This window comes from Cucurbita moschata, unplaced genomic scaffold (assembly GCF_002738365.1).
Source record: "Cucurbita moschata cultivar Rifu unplaced genomic scaffold, Cmos_1.0 Cmo_Scf00017, whole genome shotgun sequence".
Lineage (NCBI taxonomy): Eukaryota > Viridiplantae > Streptophyta > Magnoliopsida > Cucurbitales > Cucurbitaceae > Cucurbita > Cucurbita moschata.
The window spans coordinates 4,012,383-4,037,315 of record NW_019268533.1 but is presented as its reverse complement, the minus strand read 5'-3'; the positions used below and the strand labels follow the sequence as shown (position 1 = coordinate 4,037,315).

Below are 24,933 nucleotides of genomic sequence, written 5' to 3'. Positions count from 1 at the left end.
TGACAATTTGCATATCTGACTCGGGAGGAAAGTATCTTACTCAATTTTTTTAATATTCATCCTGTTTTTAAAATGATTTTCAGGTAAATGTAAGGTGGTAGGACGGGAGTGACGAACAGAGTGGAAAAGTGATTTATGGGGAGTCGGAAAATTTTGGTTGAAGAAGTTTGTTTTCATTTAAACCCTTTTTTTTTTTTTTTTAACAATTTTTGGATAAATTGCGTACATGTTCAAAAAGTCAAATCGTTACGATTTCAATATTTCCATTGTATAAATGAATTCATTCCCAACATTATGTTAGCATTTTTAATTGGAAATGATGTCATTTTTAGATTTTTTTTTTTTTTTTCTTTCGGAATTCTTCCCAAGGGTGTAAGAACGCGGCTTCTAAGGTCGGTTTCCACAACCTTAGAATGTTTCGTTCCCTTCTCCAACCAATGTGGGATCCCACATTGATTGAAAAGAGGAAAGAGTTCTAGCAAGGATACATACGTCTACAATACAATGACTACTGACATACCATTTATTAGATAATTCATAATATATTTGAGAATTACTTTATAAAAATTAGGAATTAAAATTACTTATGAACGTCTTTAATAGGGTGAAGCGTCTTGGCATAAGCGAGAACGAGAAGATGAGATAAGAGAAAAATATCCCGAGTCTTAGCATAAACGTCTCTGCACGACGAATCCACGCCCCTTCCCTTTTAAACCAGCTTCCATACCCCGCTCTATCATTCAACGTTTTGGTGCCCTCTAAAAGAGTGAGAATACCGAGTTAGAGGCGGTGACGCAAACGACGAACACCCTCCCCCTCGGTAGAGGGAAGGAAAGTTGAAAAGAAAAAGAGAGAAAAAAAAACATGTTAAAAAGAGAGAATCAAAGAAAAAGAGGGGAGAAAACACGTTTTTTTTTTTTTCTCTTTCGTTTTTAGATCCTTATTACGAGAATAAATAATTAAATATGAGCTTCATTGTCCTTGTTTACACCGCTATAGACACGTTTATAGAGTCGTTTGGTTGAATGCTTTATTTATAATACTTGAAAAAAAAGAATGTTTGAGAATCAAATAACTATGTCGAGAATTGAATTTTCGGGCCTATTAAAATTCCCCACCTAAGAAAGGGAATGTATTAAGGTTAGCTTTCTTCCTATAAAAAATCAACTATAGGCAAATTTATTCTCTGAAAAAGCAAAAAGAAACGGGATTGATTCTTACAAACCCGAAGCAAGCTAACATCGGCATGAGATTCTACAACTATATCCGAAGCAAGCCACACATTTTTATGCTGAAAAACTCTGATTTTGAGCCATTCAAACGAATATCTCTCATGTAACAGTAACAGAATTATCTTTAGAAAAGCTTATCGAAAGTTGACACGATAGGTAACGTTGAACTCTCTTAAAGCTGAGTTTAAGAGATTATAAGCTCGATAGGTGACATTGAACTCTCTTAAAGTCGAGTTTAAGAGATGATAAGCTCACGGAATCAGATTAAGCTTTTTACGGTAGGTAAACTTATTCGTTGAATACCTATGAAATAGGTTGGATGAAATTGTTTGTTACCTTGGGTCTTGTTTTTATATATGATTGATATGATGATATGACTATGTTTATATCGTTTGAGACATCGTGCGTACAATGTAATATAAGCATAATTAAAACACTATGTCTCTTAGGAGACATATATCATGTTATTTACGGAACTATTATATGTATCATCTCATTGAAACATGATTTTTTTATTTGGGACCTTATGCATATTGTATATTACATGATCATGAATTAATTCTCCGACATATAATGTACAAACGTGTACAATCATGATGTTATTTGTGTTCTTTTCTTTTCTTTCGGTTTTAGGTAGCATGAGTATGCTACCTATAGTTAGGGCGTCTAGCGTGTTCTTTAACAAGCTTGCCTAGTGAACCCCGTACATGTGCGAAAACTCTGTGTAAAAATGTACTATGCTTTCTGATACAATATCTACCCCTCAAAAGTGGGAACAGATCTGAAAATATTATTACTCAAGAAATAATACCGAGTAAAGAATGAGAAATAAAATTGGGATCGAAAGTTCAATCTTCGATATCAACAACGTTTAAATAGGATACAAGCTACCAACTAATACCTACAAATAAGGAAAATATAGACTAACTAAATCTGGAGAATAAAATAAAGTATGGTACTAACAAATCATAAAGGAAAAATATTAACGGATTAAGAATATCTGAGATATATTCCATAATTGATGTATTCTCCCAATATTAACTGATTATAAGTATCTTGACTAATTCAAACTAGAAATAAGTTGCACTAAATTCTGACACATTCAACCTTACTCGATAAAACAAAGTAAAGCCTAACGAACAATCATGAATATTAGGTCTCATTAGTCACGATACATGTGTGTGAGAGAATTTTTCGACTCCAACTATAGGAACATTTACAGCGATTTTAAATACTTATCTTTATAATAATATTTTTCAGGTAAAGGCGAGTGACTGATTGATTGACGGGAGTGTGAACCTCAAGTGGGAATGTGAATATATGTTTATAATATTATGGGAATGTGATACTTCGATACAAAGTTATAGGAACGGGATTGGATATGTATGGAACTTTTATGTTGAATAAGTTATCTAAAAAGATTAATCAAAGTTGACCAATGATAAACTTATATCACTTATAGCATATAGAAGTCTAATGGATGAAATACTTGATCATATACAGTACTCTGAAAGACAAAGGCGGAACTGTGTTACATTCCTACTTCGAAAAGATGCTTGATTGTAGTAGCTGTCCGCCTCGAGGACTCAAGTTGCATATGTTAACCTTATCACCCGAATACAGTTCAAGGGAGTTATCCTCAAGAAATATTTCAAGCTAGTGTTGCGATGCAAAAAGCGACAAGAATTTCTAAAGATCGAGTACGGAGACAAGTTAATGGAAGAGTACGATCAGGGCTTACTTGATTGTTCCGATTATCCTCTGGCATGGTCAATCGACGTAGTTGAAAAGAAAGGATATGTTAGTGGTCATTATCTTGAGAACACGGTTTGATTCAATTGCCGCAGGGAGGGCCATGTAGCTTTATGATATCTCAGGGTAATATGATCATCGATATCAGTTAGCCCGAGGTAAGTCAACCTAGCAGCAAGGTCGATATGTCACTATTGGACACGAGGTCGAAATCTCAAACACTACAGTCACAAGTATTTTGTCTATCTTAGGACACTTTAGACGAGTGTTGTTTGATTTTGGCTCTATCCACTCTTTCGTTTCCACCAATTTTGTTAAATAAGTAAGGATAGAATTAGAACCGCTAGTTTTTGTGTTGTCCGTGGCTACCCAACAGAGATAAATGTAGAACCCTTTGAGAAGGCAAGAGGCTGTCAAGTGTCAGTGTCAAGCCACGTGATGGTTGGGACACTGATAGTCTTGGATATGACAAGTTTTGGCATAGCCATAAAGACGAAAGAGTTAACAAAGAACCAAGCTCCCAGTTACTGTTTTAAAAGGAAACCGTGTTTAGACCCCAAAACCAACTAAGCCTAGAACTTAAGGATCTTGAGTTCGTAACGGGGTAAAGTATTCATAGAGATAGTACCAATAGTGTCATCTGATTTGAGCGTAAAGGAAAGTTAAGTTTACACTTCATTAGTTTATTTTAAATTTTGGAGTGAGTTGGATAAGTTTTAATGTTACCACCTATCTTTTTATGAGTCCACCACGTACTTCATGTCTTAGAGACTTCAAGAGAATAAAATTGAACTTTTGAGAACGAAAAGGGAATATTGCAAATAAACTTCAATGAAAATATATTAAAAAAAATGTTCGTTTAAATCAAATTATGGGTGGACGATTATTCTTTTTATTAATATATTTTAAGACTTTATTTATTTTAAAACTACATTTATAATTATGGTCTTAAAGTATACGTGTACATATATACTTTTGAGGCCGTAAAAGTCATGCATTGTTGTTTTTGTAAAGGAGACTCGAAAGAAGTAGTAAAATTAGCATTTACGCTTTCTTATCGTTAAGGGCTAAGTTTCTTTGCAATTCTATATAATTTAAATTACAGATTTAGAATCATTAGAGCGGGACATGATCAATCTTATTTGTGGAGTGATTTTAATAATATGAAATTTCTCTAGAAAACTAAGATTCGAATTTCCTTGTTGATAAAATATCTAAAATATCTTAAGGCAAAAACACTTGTTTGAAATTCGAATCACTCAACGAGTAAGATCGATTATAATGCGCTTGAATGATTCTAAACAAGCAATCTAAACTACATAAACTTAGTCATTAGCTAAAAAAAAACACAAATATTTTTTTTACTACATTTTTCAAATCTCCTAGAAAATAACAAATGTATTGACTTTCATATTTTATGAACACAATTAGCCACGGTATAAATATAACCTTAAAATAAATAAATAACTCTTAAAAATACACTAATGAAATACCATAACTCTAAATTATTATCCCCACAAAATTTGTAACAATCTAAAAAGAAATGAAATCCATCGTCCTTGGAGTTCATATTATACAATTGAGCAATATGAACATAGTATTTGTCGTTGTTCCCTAATGTCAATATGAACCTAGTTCATCGGTAAATATATCTATCTTGATATTGGAGATTCAAATCTTCTCTCCCATACTCGAAAAACAAAGAAAATGTTTAACGTACTAATATGGATTAACAAATCCAACTTATTTGATGTAAGATTCCTTGCGTTAAGTCTCAACGTTGTTCTTCGTCAGTTCTTTTCGGCATCGCTATCATCGTCAAACGATTCGGTTTTATCAGAGTACTCGTCGTCTTGTTTAAGTTTGCTGCTAGTTGTGGTCTGTTTTGGAAACTGATCTCTGTACTCTCTAAGTTTTGCCTTCTTTGTATTCAAGACATTTAGAAACTGGAAGCAATCAAAACAACATTTACAGATTTCAAGTAAGAAACAACAAGTGGTGCCATTTCAGTAATACATGAAACATTCATTCAAACAGATCTGGAAATTTATTATTTGTTCATCAACGCTGCATTTCAATACTATGGACAATACATATCATTTCCCAAGTCCTAAGGGATAGACACACGAACACATCATACATGCAACACGACAAGAACACAATTACTTATAATGTTTGTTAAAAACTAATAGGATGTGAGATGAGAATATCTTTGGGCTTATCCTCAATGTTTTTAAAACGTGTTTGCTAGGGAGAGGTCTCCACACCCTAATAAAGGGTGTTTTGTTCTCCTCCCCAACCGATGTGGGATCTCACAATCCACCCCCCTTTAGGGCCTAGCGTCTTTGCTAGCACTCGTTCCCTTTCTTCAATCGATGTGGGACTCTCTCAATCCACCCCCTTTGGGAGCCAACGTCCTTGCTAGCACATCGTCTCGTGTCCACCCCCTTTGGGGCTTAGTCTCCTTGTTGGCACATCGTTCGGTGTCTGGCTTTGATACCATTTGTAAGAGCCCAAACCCTCTACTGGATACCTTTTTCTAAACACACGTTTTCTAAACTTTAAAAATACTTCATAAATTAACCAATCAGATGATCCTAAACTTGAAATCCCTGCACTGCATCCACTTGATACCTTTTTTCGAGTCTCGACACCATAGCAAAATAGAAAGAGGAACACCGGTGTATTTGTTAAATCTTAAGTTGGTAGCACGGTGGGTTCGTGGTTCAAATATGGTGCAAGATCGTAACTGTAACAGCCCAAGCCCACCGCTAGCAGATATTGTCCTCTTTGAACTTTCCTCTTCGGGCTCCCCCTCAAGGTTTTTAAAACGTGTCTGTTAGGGAGACGTTTCCTCACCCTTACAAAGAACGTTTGGTTCTCCTCCCCAACTGACGTGAGATCTCATAATTAGTTACAGAGAAAACACAATTACATAAACAGTAGTTTTTCCGACCACAAGACATCATGCTACATTTTCAAATGCAAAGAACAAAGCTTCTCCACTGATAAAATGAATAAGTACATATTGCATCATGTTACACTTTTGAAGCTAAAGTGTAGCATGATTTTTGAAGAAGCAATAATTCAGAATGGTATAGCTTTTACAGAGATGACAAAGAAGAAAACAGATGGGGTGAAATTTAAATCATAAGTATATGAAACTTTCAGTACCTTTGCATATAGTGCAGTTTCAAACTCCACCTTTTCTTCACAAATCCTCTCGCTCTGAGCCAAACACTTCTCAGACTCCACTTTCAGCTTCTCAAATGATTGAGTTTTTCTCACAACCTCTTCCTATGCATACAAAAATCAAGCAGGCATAAGTTATAAGAAAAAATTAACGCAGAGCATGTAACGGCCCAGGCCCAGGCCCACCGCTAGCAGATATTGTCCTCTTTGGGCTTCCCCTCAAGGGTTTAAAACGCATATGCTAAGGAAAGGTTTCAACACCCTTATAAAGGATGTTTCGTTCTCCTACCCAACCAATATGGGATATCACAATCCACCCCCCTTCAAGGTCCAGCGTCCTCGCTGGCACTCATTCCTTTCTCCAGTCGATGTGGGACCCCACCAAATCCACCCCCTTCAGGGCCCAACGTCCTTACTAGCACACCGCCTTGTGTCTACCCCCTTCGAGGAACAGCCTCCTCTAGTACTATTTGTAAGGGCTCAGGCCCACTACTAGCAGATATTGTCCTCTTTGGACTTTCCCTTTTGGGCTTCCCCTCGAGGCTTTAAAACACATCTATTCGGGAAAGGTTTCCACACCCTTTATAAGGGTGTTTCGTTCTCCTCCCCAAGAGCATCTCTAAGTCACAACTCAAATGCTCAAATGCCATATGAAGTGAATTGGTAAACACAACAAGGAGGCACAGTATTAGATATGGAACAGTATGCTCATGAAATTAATGGGAAGTACAGACAAACAGCTGAATAGAAGTAACCTTGAGAAAATCTAAAACATTGTAAACACAACAAGGAGGCATAGTATTACGCTCAGCCTTATGTTTGCATCCATGAGAAAGTCCAATATTCCTGCTGTAGTAGTCTTATTATCCGATGCCTGTCGACATTTCCATCGCCATTCTAACTTCATCCCTTCTTTGTTAAATGTCCAAGAAAGCTACAAAAGAACCAAAACAAAGTGCTAATCAATGTCATCCAAAGATTAAAATAAAATGAAACCTCGAACTTTATCGTTGAGATAATCGAATCCCTCTTCCGAGTTCATAAGATTACCATATCAAAACCATCCAGCCCACAAAGAGATTGATTATTATAATCAAATTCTAAAATTTATTCTAGACTATAAAAATTTTAACCAAGCTTAATCTGATTTAATAGTAAACTATACTTTTGGTGTCTATTTTGTCCATCAAAGTGCAAAAGAAACAGTTTAGTTCATGAGAAGGGAGACGATGAGGAGCTGCAAGATTCACCAGCGGAGAGGAAGGAAGGAGACAGAAATTTTAGAAATGAAAAAATGTTGTTAAACTAATATATTTTGCCATATCAGCAAGATGAAGTCAGCAATTTAATCGTCACATCATCTTGCCGTTAGTTGCGAACGATCAAAGAAGTTGGGGGCCATTTCAATCCGTTTCCAAAACTTAAAGGGCTAAAGTGTATCTTTCAAAACCTTAAGGACCAAATATACTCAATCTCCAACCTTAGCGACCAAAATGTACCCTAGTTAATCTTTCAAGTGTGCCCTTGTATTTAGTTAATCTTTCAAGGGTAGGCAACCCTCAAGTGACAGGCAAGGACCATGATAGATGAATGAATGCCATGATGTGACCAAGATAGATGAATGTCATGATGTGATCGAGGAGGACGCTGCATCCTCTAACACACCAAAGAGATGTGCATTGAAGCCAAGATGAGGCATAAGTAAGATTGAGGCAACAAGTAGACAAGAGGAATAAAGATAGGTTTGATAAACGGTCGGGTAGGGCTTTGGGTCTTAATTTCAAACGTCGGAGTTCCGAAATAAGTTTGGGCATACAGTTTTGGAGTTAAGTCCGTCCATATGAAAATGAATGCTCACCAAATTTGGTGTCAATCGGACACCGAACAGACGCTCCACGAGAACGTATGACCGTTTGTCAAAATCATATTTATTCTTGTCAGACTAAAAATGCCTCAAAATGTACCTTAGGACAAAGCATGGTGTCAACTCTCCACCACCCCTGGGCCCTATGACCTAAGCGAGCTATCTTGTGGCACATACATGCGTCATAGTGAAGGCGAGTGTTGCAAGACGAGCGTCTCGTTGACTTACTTTGAAATGGATCTTTCAAGGACAGTGTCAGACGACACGAGTGTGCAACAACCCCAACCATGTGTTAGAGGCTCAATACCCGCTATCCAATACAGAGTCCGTAAATGATTTGGCATGGATACGGGAGGATCCAATACCAAGATAGAACCCAGATGGATGGATGTTCGGGAGTCCCCAATAATATGAACTACATGGGTCCGTTTTCGATGGACATGTCCGAGTGAGCTTTGATGGTCGATGACATCCTGAGACTTGGGATGGCATCAAGATATGTGGGTCATGTTAATTGGGAACCACGATGACAAATTGAGATGCGACGCTTCATGTGAAAGATCTTGGCCCCAAGTAGAGGCAAGGTCAAGTCAGATGACTTAGCCAAGTGTAGAGACAAGTCGAACATGGTCGCAAATGATTGAACATAGTCGTCGTGTTTGGCTAAACAAACTTGAATTCCACACGAGTTGTGTTCAATTGGCAAAGACAAACCTCGGCTAAGGTCCGACGAAGCCACAAAGATGGGCGAAAAATATATGTGGGGCTTAGGTTCTCCTTAAGGCTTGTCATGAGCATGTTAAGATCATAACGTCACACGGTTGAAAAAGTACAATCGTGACAATTGGTATCAGAGCTACACTTTGTGTGTCTATATCTGACAAGATGTTAGGAAAAGAACTCGAGGGTTGAACGAAGACTTTCAAGTGTATCACAAATGCCAGAATGGTTAGAATAGTTGCAAGCCAAAATCCAAATTAGCTTTGTGAATTAAAGTCAGACTCCCTAGGGAGGAGTCTTACCCATCAGTGAAGCACGAGCCAAGCTCATTTGCCAAGGGCTTGGGAGTTCTGAATTGAGAAACAAAGAATTAGAATGCACACTAGGTCAGATGTCTTCCAAAGAACCATTCGCATTAGAGGAATAGTGTTAATGGTTGCAAGCAAAAAAATAGGGGGTCAAGCAAGACATGTGTCGACCAAGTGCCAAATTGAGCACAACGCAAGTCCTTATGGGGGACCACATAGCTACAAAGAGGCAGTCGAGTTCAAAATGGGGGTGAGCCCGAGTGAATGGTTGCTCACCCCGTGGATGTGCTCCAAAGAGTGAGCACACGTGTATTCCTTGAGTCATCTCCTAATGCCTAAGGTGAGTGACTTCTCAAAAGAGTCGAGACCTGCATTCACTCAAGAAGAAAGCACCAGTGAGACGTGGAAATAGAGATGAAGCTACAGCAAGACCAGAGAAGTATCAAAGCAAGCTTTGCCACATAAAGGTGGTCAATTGAGAAGTTGGCTAAAATGTAGTGCCAACATGGGACTGTGTCACAAACTTCCAGACCTTTCTTCCAAAAACGATTGTGACTGACGAAAAAATGTCATGATACACAAACCCACCTTACCACCATAAAGGGATGTGGCTATGACGAGGAGATGTCGTGATACAGATAACAATGCGGCTCAAAGAATACGATGGTTAAGTCGAAAGTAGCCATGTTTGGGAGCACTCTCCCTAGTTTAGGCAAAGATATGCCGACACTAGTTTTGTCATGGTTTGTCTGGTGAGCCCTAAGCCAAATCCAAGAGAAGGGCAAGAGAGAACCTCAGATGGGATAGCCCACAACCATTGGGCAATTATTTTACCGTGATTATACTGCGAGTCTCGGAGAGGTCCGTCGGTGGGATAGCTCATAAGTAGTATGCAGTTTCCATATTCACTCTAGAGCATGATAAAGCTAAGCGGGTTAAGTTAGCAACTAGTTCAAAGTTCATAACGCCATCGAGGACAATGTCGAGATTAAGTGGGGGAGAGTGTCATAATCCATGGAGCAATTGTGCCCCCAAGAGAGTCATTGAAGGCGATGACTAGTTTAAGTAAGGGAGAATGTCACAACCATACTATGAAGAGAGTAGGTTGTGACCCTCACATGCGACAAATAAGGCAGCGCCCCTAAAGTGGTGTCCATGTGACCATACGAAGGCCAAGATAAAAGAGTGTCATGATGCAACCGATGAGGACATTGCATCATCTAACACACCAAAGAGATGTGCATTGAAGTCAAGATGAGGCATAAGCAAGATGGAGGCAACAAGTAGACAAGAGGGACAAAGACAAGCTCGATAAACGATCGGGTAAGGCTTCGTGCCTTAACCTCAAAAGTCGAGGTTCCAAAAGAAATTTAGGCATATGGCTCTGGAGTTAAGTATGTTCTTATGAAATATGAATGCTCGCAAAATTTGGTGTTGATCGAACACTGAACGGACGCTCCACGAGATCGTATGACTGTTCGCCAAAATCATGTCTACTCCTAACAGACCAAAAATGCCTCAAAATGTATTAAGAGGAAAACATGGTGTCAACTCTCCACCACCCCTAGACCCTTTGACCTAAGCGAGCTATCCTATGGCACATATGTGTGTCACAGTGAGGGCGAACATTGTAGACGAGTATCTTAGGCGATTTCCTTTGAAATGGGTCTTTCAAGGACAATGTTGGACGTCACGGGTATGCCAAGAACGCACCCCTGCCCATGTGTCAGAGGTTGGTATATGCACCCGCTATTCGATATGGAGTCCGAAAATGATTTGACATGGACATTGGAGGGTCCAATGCCTCGATAGAACTCGGATGGATGGACTTTCGGGAAGCCCCGATAATATGAACGATGCATGGGTTCGTTCTCGATGGACATGTATGAGTGAGTTTTGATAGTTGATGACATCCCAAGACTTAGGATGACATCAAGGTACGTGGATCGTGTTAATTGGAAACTAAGATGACAAGTTGAGATACAGCGTCACATGTGAAAGACCTTGGCCCTGAGTAAAGGAAAGGTCAAGCCTAATGGCTTGGTCCAGTGTAAAGGCAAATCGAATGGAGTCGCAGATGATTGAACATGTACACATGGACGACATGTGTGGCCAAACAAGCTTAGATTCCATACAAATTGTGTTCAATTGACGAAGACAACCTTCGCCTAAGGTCCAACGAAGCAACAAAGATGGACAAAAAAATGTGTATGGGACTTGAGTTCCTCTCAAGAATTGTCATGAGTATGTCAAGATCATGAGTTGTATGGTTGAAAATGTACGATTGTGACATAAACATATAGTACACATGTCATCTAATCGTGTAATCTCTATGATTTTAAGAAAAAAAAATAGTGCTTCAACAAAAGTTCTCACTTTCTGTTATGCCAAGTGTCACGGTCGTACTTTTTCAACCATGTGGCATCATGATCTTGACACACTCAGGACCAGCCTTGAGGAAAACCCAACCCCATATATACTTTTTGTCCGGCTTTACGGCTTCGTCAGACCTTAGACGAGGTTTGTCTTCATCAATCGAACGTCACTTGTGCAGAATCCAAACTTGTTCAACCACACATGTCACTTGCGCGTGCATGTTCAACCACCTGCAACACAACCAACTTGCCTCTACACTAGGCCAAATCATTTGGCTCGACCTTGCCTCTACTCGGCGGCAAGGTCTCTTAATGCAACGTTGCATGTCATCGTCTCATCTCATCGGGACATCCCGAACATCCATCCATCCAGGTTCTTATCGGCCATTGGACTCTCTCGTGTCCATGCTTCATTTACGGCATCCGTTTCGGATAACGGGTGCATTATCCAACCTCTAACACATGGGTTGGGGCGTAATATCGGCACACCCGTGTCGTCTTGTACTGTTCTTGAAAAAATGCATTTCAAAATTAGTCGTTTGAGACACTCGTCTTGAAATGCTCGCCCTCACTGTGACACACGCATGTGCCACATGGTAGCTTGCTTAGGCCACAAGGCTCAGGGGAACTAGAGAGCTGACAACATGCCTCTCCCTATGATACATTTTGAGGCATTTCCAATCCTTCTCGTAAACGTCATTTTGGCGAGCGGACATACGGTCTCGTGCATAGTCCGTCGAGTATTCGATAGACACCAAATTTGGTGAGTTTTCATCTCTCATATTGACGGACTTAATTCCTGAGCCGCATGCCGAAACTCATATTGAAACTCTGACTTTTGAGGTTATGGCCCGGGGCCCTTCTCGACCCTCTTCGAGCTTGTCTACAATACTCGTATCGTCTCATTCTCTCGAACTTTACATATGCCTCAACTTAGCTTCAATGCACACTCTTGGTGTGTTGGATGATGCACTGTCCTCCTCGGTCACATCATGACACTTCTCAATCTTGGCCCTCACGTGGCCGGATTGGCATCACTTGAGTGTCGCCTCTTGTCTCCTCTTGGCATGTGAGGATCATAACCTACTTTCTCTTAGTGAGATTTGACACTCTCCCCCACTTAACCTAGTCATCGTCCTCAATGACTTACTTGGGAGCACAATCGTATTGTCGATTGTGACATTCTCCCCACTTAATCTCGGTATCATCCCGATGACGACTCGAACATCGAACTGGTTGTTCACTCGACCCGCTGATTTGCTCGTGTTTTCAGAATGAATACAGAAACTTGCGCACTACTTATGGGATATCCCACTGTTGGATCTTCTCTCGGTCTCCGAGACTCACAGCATAAGTACGGCAAAACACAACTTGCCCAATGGATGTGGGCTATCCCTCCATGGACCTAACTTCGCCTACTTTTCGGACTCGGTCCTAGACTCACCAGACAAACCATGACAAAAACTAGCATCAGTATTTCTCTCCTGAGCTAGAGGGAGCGCACCCCAAACGTAGCTATCATGGCCCAAACCGTCATATTCTCTGAGTTGCATAGAGATCTGTAAGTCGACATTCTCTTATTAGGTCACCACCCTTTTTGGAAGCAAAGTTTAGAAGCTTGTAACTCAGTCATGTGTTGGCACTACACTTTAACCAACTTCTCAATTAGCCACCTTCATGTGGCAAACATTGCACTGACACTTCTCTAGTTTTGTTGTAGATTCGTTTCACTGTGTTGCCCACGTTCAGCCTGATGCTCTCCTCTCGAGCGAATGTTGGTCTCAACACTCTTGTAAAGTCATCCTCCTTGGGCATGAGGTAATGGCTCAAGGAACACATGTGTGCTTCTTAGAACACTTCTACGAAGTGAGCAACCCATTCTCTCGGGCTTTCCCCCACTTAACTCAGTTGTCTCTATGTAGCAACATCATCCACCCATATGAACTTTCGTTATGCATATTTGGCACTCAGTCGGCGCATGTCTCATCTAAGACCAGTTTCTTTGCTTGTGACCATTGGCATTATTCCTCTAATACGAATGGCTTTTTCGAAGCCACCGACCTGGTAGACCTTCTAGTTCACTGTCTGCCCATTTGAACTCCCAAGCCTTCGGCAAATAAACTTGGTTTGTGCTTCATTGACGAGTAAGACTCCTCCTTAGGGAGTCCAGCTTTTGACCCACAAAGCAATTCTTGATTCTGACTCACAACTGTCCTGCCCAATCTGGCACTAACGACACACTTGCTAAGTCTTCATTCGGCCCTCGAGTTTTTTGTCTTGTTTGACTTAGACACACAAAGTGTGGCTCTGATACCAACTGTCACAATCGTACTTTTTCAACCGTGCGGCGTCGTGATCTTGACATGCTCACAACCAGCCTTGAGGGGAACCCAAACCCCATATATATTTTTTGCGCGCCTTTGTGACTTTGTCTGATTTTAGGCGAGGTTTGTCTTCGCCAACCGAACATCACTTGTGCGGAATCCAAACTTGTTCGGCCACACATGCCACCTGCGCGTGCATGTTCAATCATCTGCGACACAACTAACTTGCCTCTACACTAGGCCAAGTCATCTGACTCGACCTTGCCTCTACTCGAGGCCAAGGTCTCTCAATGCATCGTCTCATCTCATCTCATCGGGACATTCCGAACATCAATCCATCCAAGTTCTTATCGGGCATTGGACTCTCCCGTGTCCATGTTAGAACATTTACGACATCCGTTCTGAATAATGGGTTCATAATCTAACCTCCAACAAATGGATTGGGGTGCAATACCGACACACCTCGTGTTGTCCGGTACTGTCCTTGAAAACCCCATTCCAAAGAAAGATGCCCAAAACACTCGTCTCGAAACGCCCGCCCTCACTGTGACACACGCATGTGCCACAGGATAGCTCACTTAAGCCACAGAGCCCAGGGGTGGTGGAGAGCTGACATCATGCCTCCCCCTATAGTACATTTTGAGACATTTTCAATCTTTCTCGAGTAAACATCATTTTGGCGAGCGGACATACAGCCTCGCGCATAGTCTGTCGAGTATCCGATTAACATCAAATCTAGTGAGCTTTTATCTTTCATATCGGCTGAAACTCATACCGAAATTCTGACTGCTGAGGTTATGGCCTGGGACCCTATCCAGCCCTTTTCGAGTTTGTCTTAGACACTTGTGTTGCCTCTTTCTCTGAATTTTGCATATGCTTGGCTTAGCTTCAATGCACACTCTTGGTGTGTTAGATGATGCACCGTCCTCCTTGGTCGCGCGCCACTTGAGGGTTGCCCCTTGTCTGTCTTAACATGTGAGGGTCACAACCTACTTCTCTTAGTGGTGCTTAGGAAGGTTATTTTGCACCTACATTATCAAACAAAAAAATATTTGTTTTTTCAATAGTCCATTGCCAAATTGCTAATAACTCACTAGTAAACCTAGAAGCTAAAACTATTCAGCCAAATTTCCATTCAATTACTCTTCAACAACAATAAAGGCATTCAAAGAGGCGAATTTGAAGTCAAATTGAGAAGCTATGGTCTTCTTCCTAAAGCCTGATAAATCTTCGATTTCCTCTTCAGTATCGACTAAGGGATAAAAAAAATACCAAATAAGGATATGAAATCGAAATAGCACAAACCCTCTTGTCCCCATTTCCAACATCGGCAAAGCCATAGACCGAATCAGGCTGCTGAAACCCTAAATAGCGCTCGGCCAAGGACACATAGTCCGACGGTTCTTGGTCCCATTGTTCAGCGCGCAACCGAACCTCGTCCTCCGTCGCTGTACAGCACAAATTCAAGGTCAAACATAGAAATAAGAAGAAAACTAAGAAGAATTAATTCAGTGGTGGTTTTAGAAATGGCACCATGGCACGTCCAAGCGTTGAGGCCGTCGGTGATGGAGAGATCGAAGCGGTGCTGATACCAAGTGCCTTTAACGAAGATGGAGACTCTTCCGTCCGGTTGCGCGTTGGTTGGTACTTCAAGCTTCAGGCATGTGTGTCTGATCGCGTCCATGGCGCTTTTCTTCGTCTCTGAAAAGGCTAATGGAGGAAGGTTGCTAAAAGTCAAGGGGGTGCAGGGTATTTAAAAATAAAATCAACAAATTAAAGTATATATATATATATATTAAAATTACTAAATAAAAATTAATAAACTAAAATACTTATTTATATTATATTCATATTAGACGTTTAATTCTTATATTTGGATGGAAACGATGGAGGATAGAATAGCTAATAAATTAAAATAATTGAAAGTCATTATCTATATCAACAAGACGTACCTTCCTTCTCACATACTCAATCACACAACAATGTTATGGTCAAGCATGTTGTACTTTGACTAATTCAATGTTGGTGATATCTAATAAATTTTATCGGGATGTATGTGAGTAAGAATAAAACATGTTAGGAATAACTCGTGTTAGTTTATGGAGATAGTCTCGCTTTTGAGAAGTGAGGAGTAGGTAACATAACCATGTCGCATGAGAATGTGGAACACATTAAATTCTGAATGCTAGACACAAATTTTTACAAATAACAGGGGAAGACTTGCCTTCAAATTGTAGCAATATAGCTCGTAATAGAAATGAAAGATAAAAACAAAATCCATTGAACTATGCATAATCGATCAGATGACACTATAGATTAAAGTTTTTTTTTAACTAAATCAGTAAAAATTGTTTAGTTAGTAAAATATAATTATTTCAGACGAATCAATGTTTGAAGTGATGAGTTGTTCGGTTTTAAATTTAAAGGCGTTTTAAATGCAAAGTTGTTTATTTCAAATTTTAACCTTCGTGTATTCGACCATTTTTCCGCTTTTAATTCGATAAGCAAAAGATTATGATTAAGAGGAATATCTATGGGAATAATGTGTTTTAGCTTTGGAGGTTAGGCATAATCTATCAATTTCACATGTCCACAAAGAACAGATACCCAAAAACACAACAAAAACGACCTTAATAACATAAAGATATCAATCCAGACAAGCTTTAAGGATATAAGGACCTGAAATGGCACTGATACTGACACGAACAAGACAGCAAATACCAGTTACTACTTTTATTTAAACTTGTGAAGATCAATCTTTCAGACATTCATCTATATCTACATATGGATTTTTGAACTTATTTCTTTCAGGAAACAAAAAATATTGGAGCTCTGAGCATCAATCTTTATGAACAAAACTACTTAAATGTGTTTGGATCAGATGTTGAGCACCTTCAACCAGCTTTCTTACCACTTCTCCTGCTGGTAGTATCTCCTTGATTAGTCCTACTCCTTGCCCCGCATACATTGCCATGCTCTCGATGTCGCCTTTTGTCGTTGCGTTTGGCACGGTTCCTGCGAAGCGCCGTACATCTATGTCCTGTTCCAGGCATGAATGTATTAAATGAAGAATGTTCGGAGAGAAGAACAACAGAATATCCTCAACTTTTTCGTTTTCGACATGAATATTTCGTCTTTTAATGATCCAGCGTATAAACTGACGGCAGAGTTTCTTCCAGCATGAAGAATAAATGGAAGCAACTCCTTTTTTTTTAATGAGCCACCACCCGCTAGTAGATATTGTCCTCTTTGGGCTTTCTCTTTCAGGATTCTCTCAAGATTTTTAAAACATGTAAGCTAGGGAGAGGTTTCTACACTCTTATAAAGAATGTTTCGTTCTCCTCCACAACCGATGTGGGATCTCGTAATCCACCCCTTTCGGAGCCCTCGCTCCCTTCTCCAATCGATGTAGGACCCTCCCCCCATCCACCCTCCTTCGGGGCCCAGTGTCCTTGCTGGCATACCGCTCATGTCCACCCCACTTCAGGGCTCAGCCTCCTCGCTGACATATCGGCTGGAACTTGGCTCTGATATCATTTGTAATGGTCCAAGTCCATCGCTAGCAGATATTGTCTTCTTTGGGCTTTCCCTTTCGGGCTTCCAGGTTTTTAAAACATATATGCTAGGGAGAGGTTTCCACACTCTTATAAAGAGTGCTTCGTTCTCCTTTCTAACCGATGTGGGATCTCACATCATGGAAGATAAATATCTCTTTTATGCACCTGTTTAAGTAGAAAAGAAATAAGGGGAGAGCTCACCAAGCCATTAATTGTTGAGCGGCCAATGACAGGCTGATTGCTTTCGTTTTCGTTGGCAGGAAGCGACTTCCAATCATCGTAAAAGGGTGTCTGTAGAACACGCTGGGGTGCGCCGGGCCATCTTGCACGCCCAAAAATGTTCGTATAATCAGTTGCATCCAGTTCTACCAACTTCCTCTTGTATGCAGGGTGAGCATGGCTTTCTTCAGTAGCAACAAATCTGCAATATTTCATTTAGTTCTTCGCACTCAAAATAACTATCACAACAAACATTTAAAACGTAAAATTTAAATCTCAGAAGATGCAAAAGATCAATGGTGATACTATCTAAAACTTATGAGATATGTTTTGCTATTAGATTATCTAATATAGCAAGATAACAGCAACTTTTGGATTACACCAAAGAAAAAAAGGCTTTCTGCCTCTGAACGTGTGGCAGTATTCTATTTTCGATACCGGGTATTGTTTCTAATCGAGCACCATTTTGTAGCATGGATCTGCCAACTTTTTAAAATATGTTTTCCGAGTCGAAAGGTCACAGTTCAGCTTTTTCTAACCTAGTTCCGAGGCAGACACCACGAGCGCCCAGGGCCAGGGCAGCAACATAACCTCGAGAATCTGAAATACCGCCAGCCGCAATTATAGGTATATCTTCATTCCCAACAATATCAACTACTCTCGGTAAGATGGATATCAAACCTTCCTGTAAAGAATCAAGTCAAACTTCTGTAAACTATTTTCATTTTTTCAAATAATGATTTGAGAAAAGTTATGATATAGTTGAAACACAAATGTGAAGAGAGGTGAAGAACATGACTAATGAAAACATGATCCAAATGAATATCAACGACTGGAAGCAACAAATAAAAACACCAGCAGTTCATACAACATAGTGAAATTTAAAGAAAAAAAGTAGGCAAGTAATCGAAATGTATATGCATGATTAATGTCAAAAAGGAAGAATGGCCAAATACTTTTATGATAAAGATTAATATTAAAAAATCTAGTTCTCTCCAAGGGGATTTCAAACTCGATACCCTTCGAACGATGAACTCAGAGCAGGGTAAGTCGGGAGATACCTGATATACGACAACAGTTTCTTAATGAATTGAGAAACAGATGCTTTTCCTTTATTTTTCTAGTAATTTAGAGAACTTGTTGCGAAGGAGAAGAACCGTGCAAAAACATAGCCCACGAGCAATTTAGCAAATGAAAAAGAAACTATGACGGAAGAAGCCTAGAAACAAATACAATAGCATCACGAATTAAATAAGTTTTCTGGGAAGAAGAAGGTCTATACTTGACCAATAACATGCCCTCCCGCTTCCCGACCTTGCACGATTATTGCATCAACACCAACATCAACTGCTTTGCTCGCTTCTTCGACGCTCCCAACCTGCAAAAGTAGTTTTTAAAAATTGTAACATACCACAACATGAACAGGGGACCGATAACGTCATAGAACATAATAATGAAGCACCTGAAGGTGATTTCAGATAACGCTTCCACATCCATGCGCATAAAAATTCTTGGAATAATAATAAGTTTAATAATAAAATGAAAAAATCTACTTGAATTGGGTCGTGTGGCCGCGCATTGTTAATGTGATTTGCAAGAAAACACTCACTTGTGGAATAATTTTCACCCCAGCAGAATGAGCTTGGTCCACAAGATCCTTTGAACATTCTCCCCAGTAAACTTGCAGAACTGCTACTTTCTCATCTAATATGGCCTTTAGATTTTGCTCATGGGGAAATGCTAAAATGACACCTACTCCAAATGGTTTATCTGTTAATGCTCGGGTCTTCCGTATCAATTCTCGTACATAATCAGGCGATTCCTGGTACGTATAAAATGAGCTCCATGCTACTCGGTTAGAGTGGAAAACAGGAAAAGATGTAAATAAATAGTTGGGACAAAAGAGAAGCAAGCTATACACCTTTTGACATTATATTTGATCATCAATTTACTGTATGTTTTTCAATATAAGAAGATAAGCCTGTTCAGTGCTGAATACATGCATATATTTTTTAGATCAAAGCAAGATTCACAAACCAAAAATATGTAGTTCCCAGAAATTTGATTGATTTTTTCTAAATTTGGCTAAAATCTCAAAACCATTGCAAAAGGTAGAAACTAAAGCTAAATACTACAGTACATTAGCTCTTCTGCAACAAAAGACTAAATGGTTATGAAACGGATTGTAACAGCCCAAGCCCACCACTAGCCGATATTGTCCTCTTTGGACTTTCCCTTGAGGTTTCTAAAACGCGACTGCTAGGGAGAGGTTTCCACACCCTTATAAAGAATGCTTCATTCTCCTCCCCAACCAATGTGGAATCTCACAATCTACCCTCTTTCGGAGCCCCCTTATAAAGAATGTTGCGTCCTCACTAGCACTCGTTCCCTTCTCCAATCAATGTGAGACCCTCCTTTGTAGCCCAGCGTCCTCGTTGACACACCGCCCAGTGCCTGGCTCTGATACCAACTGTAACAGCCCAAGCCCACCGCAAGCAGATATTGTCCTCTTTGGATTTTCCCTTTTGGGCTTCCCCCCAAGGTTTTTAAAACACGTCTACTAGGGAGAGGTTTTCACACCCTTATAAAGAATGTTTCGTTCTTCTCCCAACGTGGGATCTCACGTTGATACTAAAATTTTATAAATAATTTCTAGACTAAAAAAAGAACGAAGGAAGAGAAGGTTTCAATGAAATCTTTACATTCATAACAAATACAAAGTGCCCACAAGAACAGATTGACAACATCAATATTTCAACTGTTCATTCACATAATCGATTCCCCGGACTAAGTCCCAATTAAACCCAACACTCCTCCAAAATTTCACAACAAATCACCACCAAATTGTCCGCATTCCTTTAAAAACAATCAATACGCAGTTGCAAAAATCAGAAAACGCCAATCTATAAAACTAATCAACAGTTAAAAGTTTCAAAATCCGACGACGACATACGTATGATCGAACAATCAATAGACGAATCCATTACAAAACGAGAAACTCAGATGATGATGCTTCGCCACAACAGATTACACTCATTTCCAACAAAACTAATTGAACAATAAGGAATAATAGACAGTAAGTTACCCAATCGGGGGATCTGAGAAGACCGAGTCCGCCGGCATTGGCGACCGCCGCAACAAGCTCAGGACCGGAGATATCAGGTCCAAGCGGAGCCTGAACTATGCCGTATCGGAAACCGAGAATCCCTCCAGAATCCATCTGATTCTGTCTCTTGGATGGGCAATGATGGATTGATTGGAATAAGAGCCAATTTTAAAACACCGGAAGGAAGTGGCAGTGGCAGCCATGGGAGAGGCGGCTTTGAAGGTTACGTGAGAGCTGCCGGGTTCAACACGTAAGCAAATACGCCGCACACTCGCTTTAATCCGTCGAGTTGTACTAAACGACGCCGTAATAGAGACGTGTGCAATTTTTCCTTTTTAATTTTATTTTGTTTTTTTGTTTGAATTATTATTTACTCTCCCATTATTTGAATAGAAAATAAAATTAAAAATAATGTCGTTGAGGTAGGTAGGGAATTATATTAAAATAAAAAGCTTTCATTTAATATAATTTTGGATTTTTTCTTAAATTTAATTAATATTATCAACAAACAAAAATTAATTAATTAAATTTGTTAGATTCTGAAGCATTTCATATTAAGACTCTAAAATATTATTTTGGTCAAATTTTTTCTGATCATGTAATATGATAATCCTATTTTGCTGTAAAAATACACAGGAAATACCAACGGCGAGCGAAATGGGAGCAGCCTAAACTGTGAAAACGGGGTTGTGGGAAAGTAATACAAGCGTCGTGCTGCTAGGCGAAGCGGTGAAGTGCTGCACCTTAGATGACGAGAGTCCAGTAGCCAAAAGCATCACTAGCTTACGCTCTGATTCGAGTAGCATTGGGCAGGTGGAATCCCGTGTGAATCAGCAAATACCACCTTGCAAGGCTAAATACTCTTGGGTGATCGATAGTGAAGTAGTACCGTGAGGGAAGGGTGAAAATAACCCCCATCGGGAAGTGAAATAGAACATGAAACCGTAAGCTTCCAAACAGTGGGAGGAGACTAAGACTCTGACTACGTGCCTGTTGAAGAATGAGCTGGCGACTCATGGGCAGTGGCTTCGTTAAGGAGTGAACTTGCTTTTAGTGGTTTTTTTTTTTCTTATTTGAAGGGGACATTGATTCACGAGTGTTATCTTTTTCTGTTTGAAGATGACATCGATCCAAAAGTGATGGTTTAATTGTCCGTTCTAGACAAAGAGACGTATGAATCTTGATTATTGAACATCAAGATAAACACGTTAATTCCGTGAGTAGCAAATAACATATTTACCATGTATAAAATAAATATTGGAAAAGCACGTATGCTATAGATGACTAAAGTATAATAAAGCAACATTAAACACGACTGTAGCAAATGTCTCGGTTGGAGAGCAAATCGACGGAGGTGAAAGTGGATGGTACGAAGAAAAAAAAAACTACTTCGAATGGCGACCCGAACCTAATTGAAAAAATCTCTCCGTGTAAAATACCAAATGAAAAACATACGAAACACAACAAAGGCAGATCGATCCACACATATACAAGCTCAACAAGCCAAAGGTTGATCGAACGTATAAGATCGATCCAACATATAAGATCAACAAGCAAGACCGACCGAACAAGTCAAACGTGCTCGAGAATAAATAATTCGAACACTCTTTAAGTGTAGAATTCATTATAGAGAAATAATCTTAATAGATAAACATTAGAGATTGTAACGAAAAACAACGGATATAAAATTAAAGTGAACTTAATATTATGAAAAATTATTAAAAGATAATATTACATCAATTTTTTACTTTTATAATTAAAATTACAACAATTATCTAAATTTAAAATATAGTTTGATAGAATTAAAATTTTAAGGTTAAAATTGAAATAATGGGATAAATTTTAGTTTTTTTTTTTTTTTTTCATAAATATATTATTTAATTATAATTAAATAATATATTAAGGGTGTATGAAAAATAAAAATAAAAATAAAAATAAAAATAAAAATATTGTTTCCGTACGGACCGTGCCGTGGAATTTTCTTCTGTAAACATCTATATAAAGCAGTTCCCGCCCAAACTCACCAGTCTTCTGCCTGAAACTTGAGGCCACAGCAGCTCACTCTCTCAGCCATGGACATCTCCTTGGCGGCAATGGACGACTCTGCAACCAGTCCCGTCAAGGCCTTGGCTTCGTTTCTAATTCGCCGCCACTCCGATCAGCTTCTTTCCATTGCTCATTCCCCTGATCCTAAGCTCCATTACCCTCTATTCGTGGAGTAAGCAATTCCATTTCCATCCTTGTCTTCCTCTCTCATTCTCGTGTTTTCTCATTTTTTTTTTTTTCACGCGTCTTCGTTCTATTAATCAGATTCGCAGAGCTGATGGACGACGATCCACCTCTTGCTCGTCTTGTTTTCTCCCATCCGACCGAGTACTTGCGTATTTTTGACGATGCAGCTGTTTGGGCGCATGTTTGTAATCATATAGTGTTGCAAAGCTTACTTATTCTCGTCTCATGGGTTGTTGATGTTCGTTTTTGTGGTGGTGGTTGCAGAAGATCACTTTGGGTGATTCGAAAGGTTGTATAAATGGAATTAAGAAAGATTTCATCCATGTTCGCATTAATGTCGCCGGATCCCCTCTGGAATGGCCTGGTTTGATTCTGTTTCCGAGTTTATTACTGCAATGTTGATTACTCTCCTGTTAATAGTGTGGTTACGTTTAATTGAGTTCTTATTGTTCGCGTTATGCTTGGTTTTAGAGACTTCTCCAAGTATTGGGTCTATCAGAGTGAAGCATCGTGGAGTGCTTCTCACACTTAAAGGGACGGTAATCAGATCTGGGGCAATTAAGATGTATGAGGGGGAGAGGTGGTACATTTGCCGGAGATGCAAGCACAAGTGAGTTGAATTTTCTCAAGTTTCAAACGTCATTTGTCTACTTATCTACTTACATGCAACGCATTGCTGGTTCGAGTTTTCACCGTGTTATGATTCGGTTCTACCATCTTTGGCTCAACTGTATGATCCACTTTTTCATCCTCTCCTTTCTCGGTTGTATTAATTTTGAATATTCTCAAGCTTTGCAGAGGAGATAGAAGCCTTAAGGATGTTAGAGACGTAATAGGGGAAGTTTCCAAGCTCTTAGGTTCAATTACTAATGCTAAAATTGTTGCTGAATTAATATCGACAAGCTTGAATGGGCTAGAGAACGTTCGTATGCTTTTTGAAGGAAAAGAAACTCTAGTAATTTGGTATTTGGTAACCTTGCATTTCAATTTTGCTATAATAAATGTGATAGCTGTGAACATAATGGCCTCCTTTCCTTTCCCCCTTTCCCCTTCCACAGACTTCCATGGGCTTTCCCCTTCCCTGACCACCGTCCAGTTGGCCACCTTTCACTATGAAAGATTGTAAAAAAACATTCTCATAATATTAGAATTGCATACATAGATAAATATCACCAAACTCAATACAGCACTTTGTAGAAGCATGCACAACTTCACAATGTTGCGTTAAACTTAACTAAAAACATAATTAAAAGTTACATACTGGGAGGGGTTTGGAGCGAGAGAGTAAAAGAGGGTGAGTGTGGCGTGGAGAGTATCAATATTTCTAGCTATTTCCTCAGCATTTTCTGACATTTTCTCTATATTACTAAACACCTCAGCATTTTACTCAACATCTTGATATTTGCTCGACATCTTAGAACAATAATATATAAACCTCTTGTTTTGTTTTTTCTTTTTCTGTTTTCATTTGCATTCGGCTTCCATAGTACCTCCAGTTTTTGGTCTGAAATAGCCCCATGAATAAAAAAATGCTTTGTACAATTGAATATGATGTAAAATCATTCTGCAAAAAAGGCAGTACTGCGTGGTATAACTGTTCTTTTGTCATTGATGTTTCATATTTAATAGGTAGCTGAAATCTGGTGGAACATCCATTTACATGAAGTAAAAAGGATAACTTTTGTGATGAATCTAATGTATAATTTTATTCCTCCAATCCTTTTAACAATGCGCTGGATTTTAATCTTTATTTGGGCCACCCTTATATGGATGCCAAAGCTAAACTGTGGGTAATTATCAACCGAGCCTTCTTTTGGGTTACATGGAAATAGAGGAATCAAAGGGGCGTTTTCTTTTGGACAAAGAGCACACCTTTGAATTGTTCTTTGATCAAGTCATTTACTATGCTATTTCTTGGTGTAAATTGTGTCACCAACATAGATTATCCATCCATTTTATAAATTGTATACATCAATGAAATTGTTTCTTATATACAAAAAAAAAAAAAAAAAAAAAAAAAAAAAAAAAAAAAAAAAAAAAAAAAAAAAAAAA

General features: G+C 39.2%; 3 protein-coding genes across 5 annotated transcripts in view; 1 reads left to right on the top strand and 2 right to left on the bottom strand.

The window, feature by feature from the left end:
• Positions 1-4,562: 4,562 nt before the first annotated feature.
• On the bottom strand, positions 4,563-15,504 carry LOC111454947 (DNA repair protein XRCC4). Its single transcript, XM_023096433.1, has 5 exons — positions 15,301-15,504; positions 15,073-15,215; positions 6,982-7,110; positions 6,159-6,281; positions 4,563-4,930 (listed from the first exon to the last, which is right to left on the bottom strand). Exons 1-5 carry the CDS (start codon positions 15,449-15,451, stop codon positions 4,775-4,777), a joined length of 702 nt encoding a protein of 233 aa, XP_022952201.1. The 5' UTR covers positions 15,452-15,504; the 3' UTR covers positions 4,563-4,774.
• An 873-nt stretch (positions 15,505-16,377) lies between these two features.
• Positions 16,378-20,895, bottom strand: LOC111454946 (nitronate monooxygenase-like). Its single transcript, XM_023096432.1, has 6 exons — positions 20,629-20,895; positions 19,153-19,365; positions 18,826-18,921; positions 18,083-18,228; positions 17,526-17,745; positions 16,378-16,807 (listed from the first exon to the last, which is right to left on the bottom strand). Exons 1-6 carry the CDS (start codon positions 20,761-20,763, stop codon positions 16,607-16,609), a joined length of 1,011 nt encoding a protein of 336 aa, XP_022952200.1. The 5' UTR covers positions 20,764-20,895; the 3' UTR covers positions 16,378-16,606.
• Positions 20,896-22,692: 1,797 nt separating this feature from the next.
• The window catches only part of LOC111455445 (probable DNA helicase MCM9), a 29,884-nt gene continuing 27,643 nt past the window's right edge, over positions 22,693-24,933 (top strand). For all 3 annotated transcript variants that reach the window (XM_023097134.1, XM_023097133.1, XM_023097132.1), the window contains exons 1-4: positions 22,693-22,867; positions 22,960-23,062; positions 23,146-23,245; positions 23,353-23,491. In XM_023097134.1, the coding sequence (XP_022952902.1) occupies positions 22,722-22,867; positions 22,960-23,062; positions 23,146-23,245; positions 23,353-23,491 (488 nt within the window). In that variant the 5' untranslated portion in view covers positions 22,693-22,721. The remainder of the gene's footprint in view (positions 22,868-22,959; positions 23,063-23,145; positions 23,246-23,352; positions 23,492-24,933) is intronic.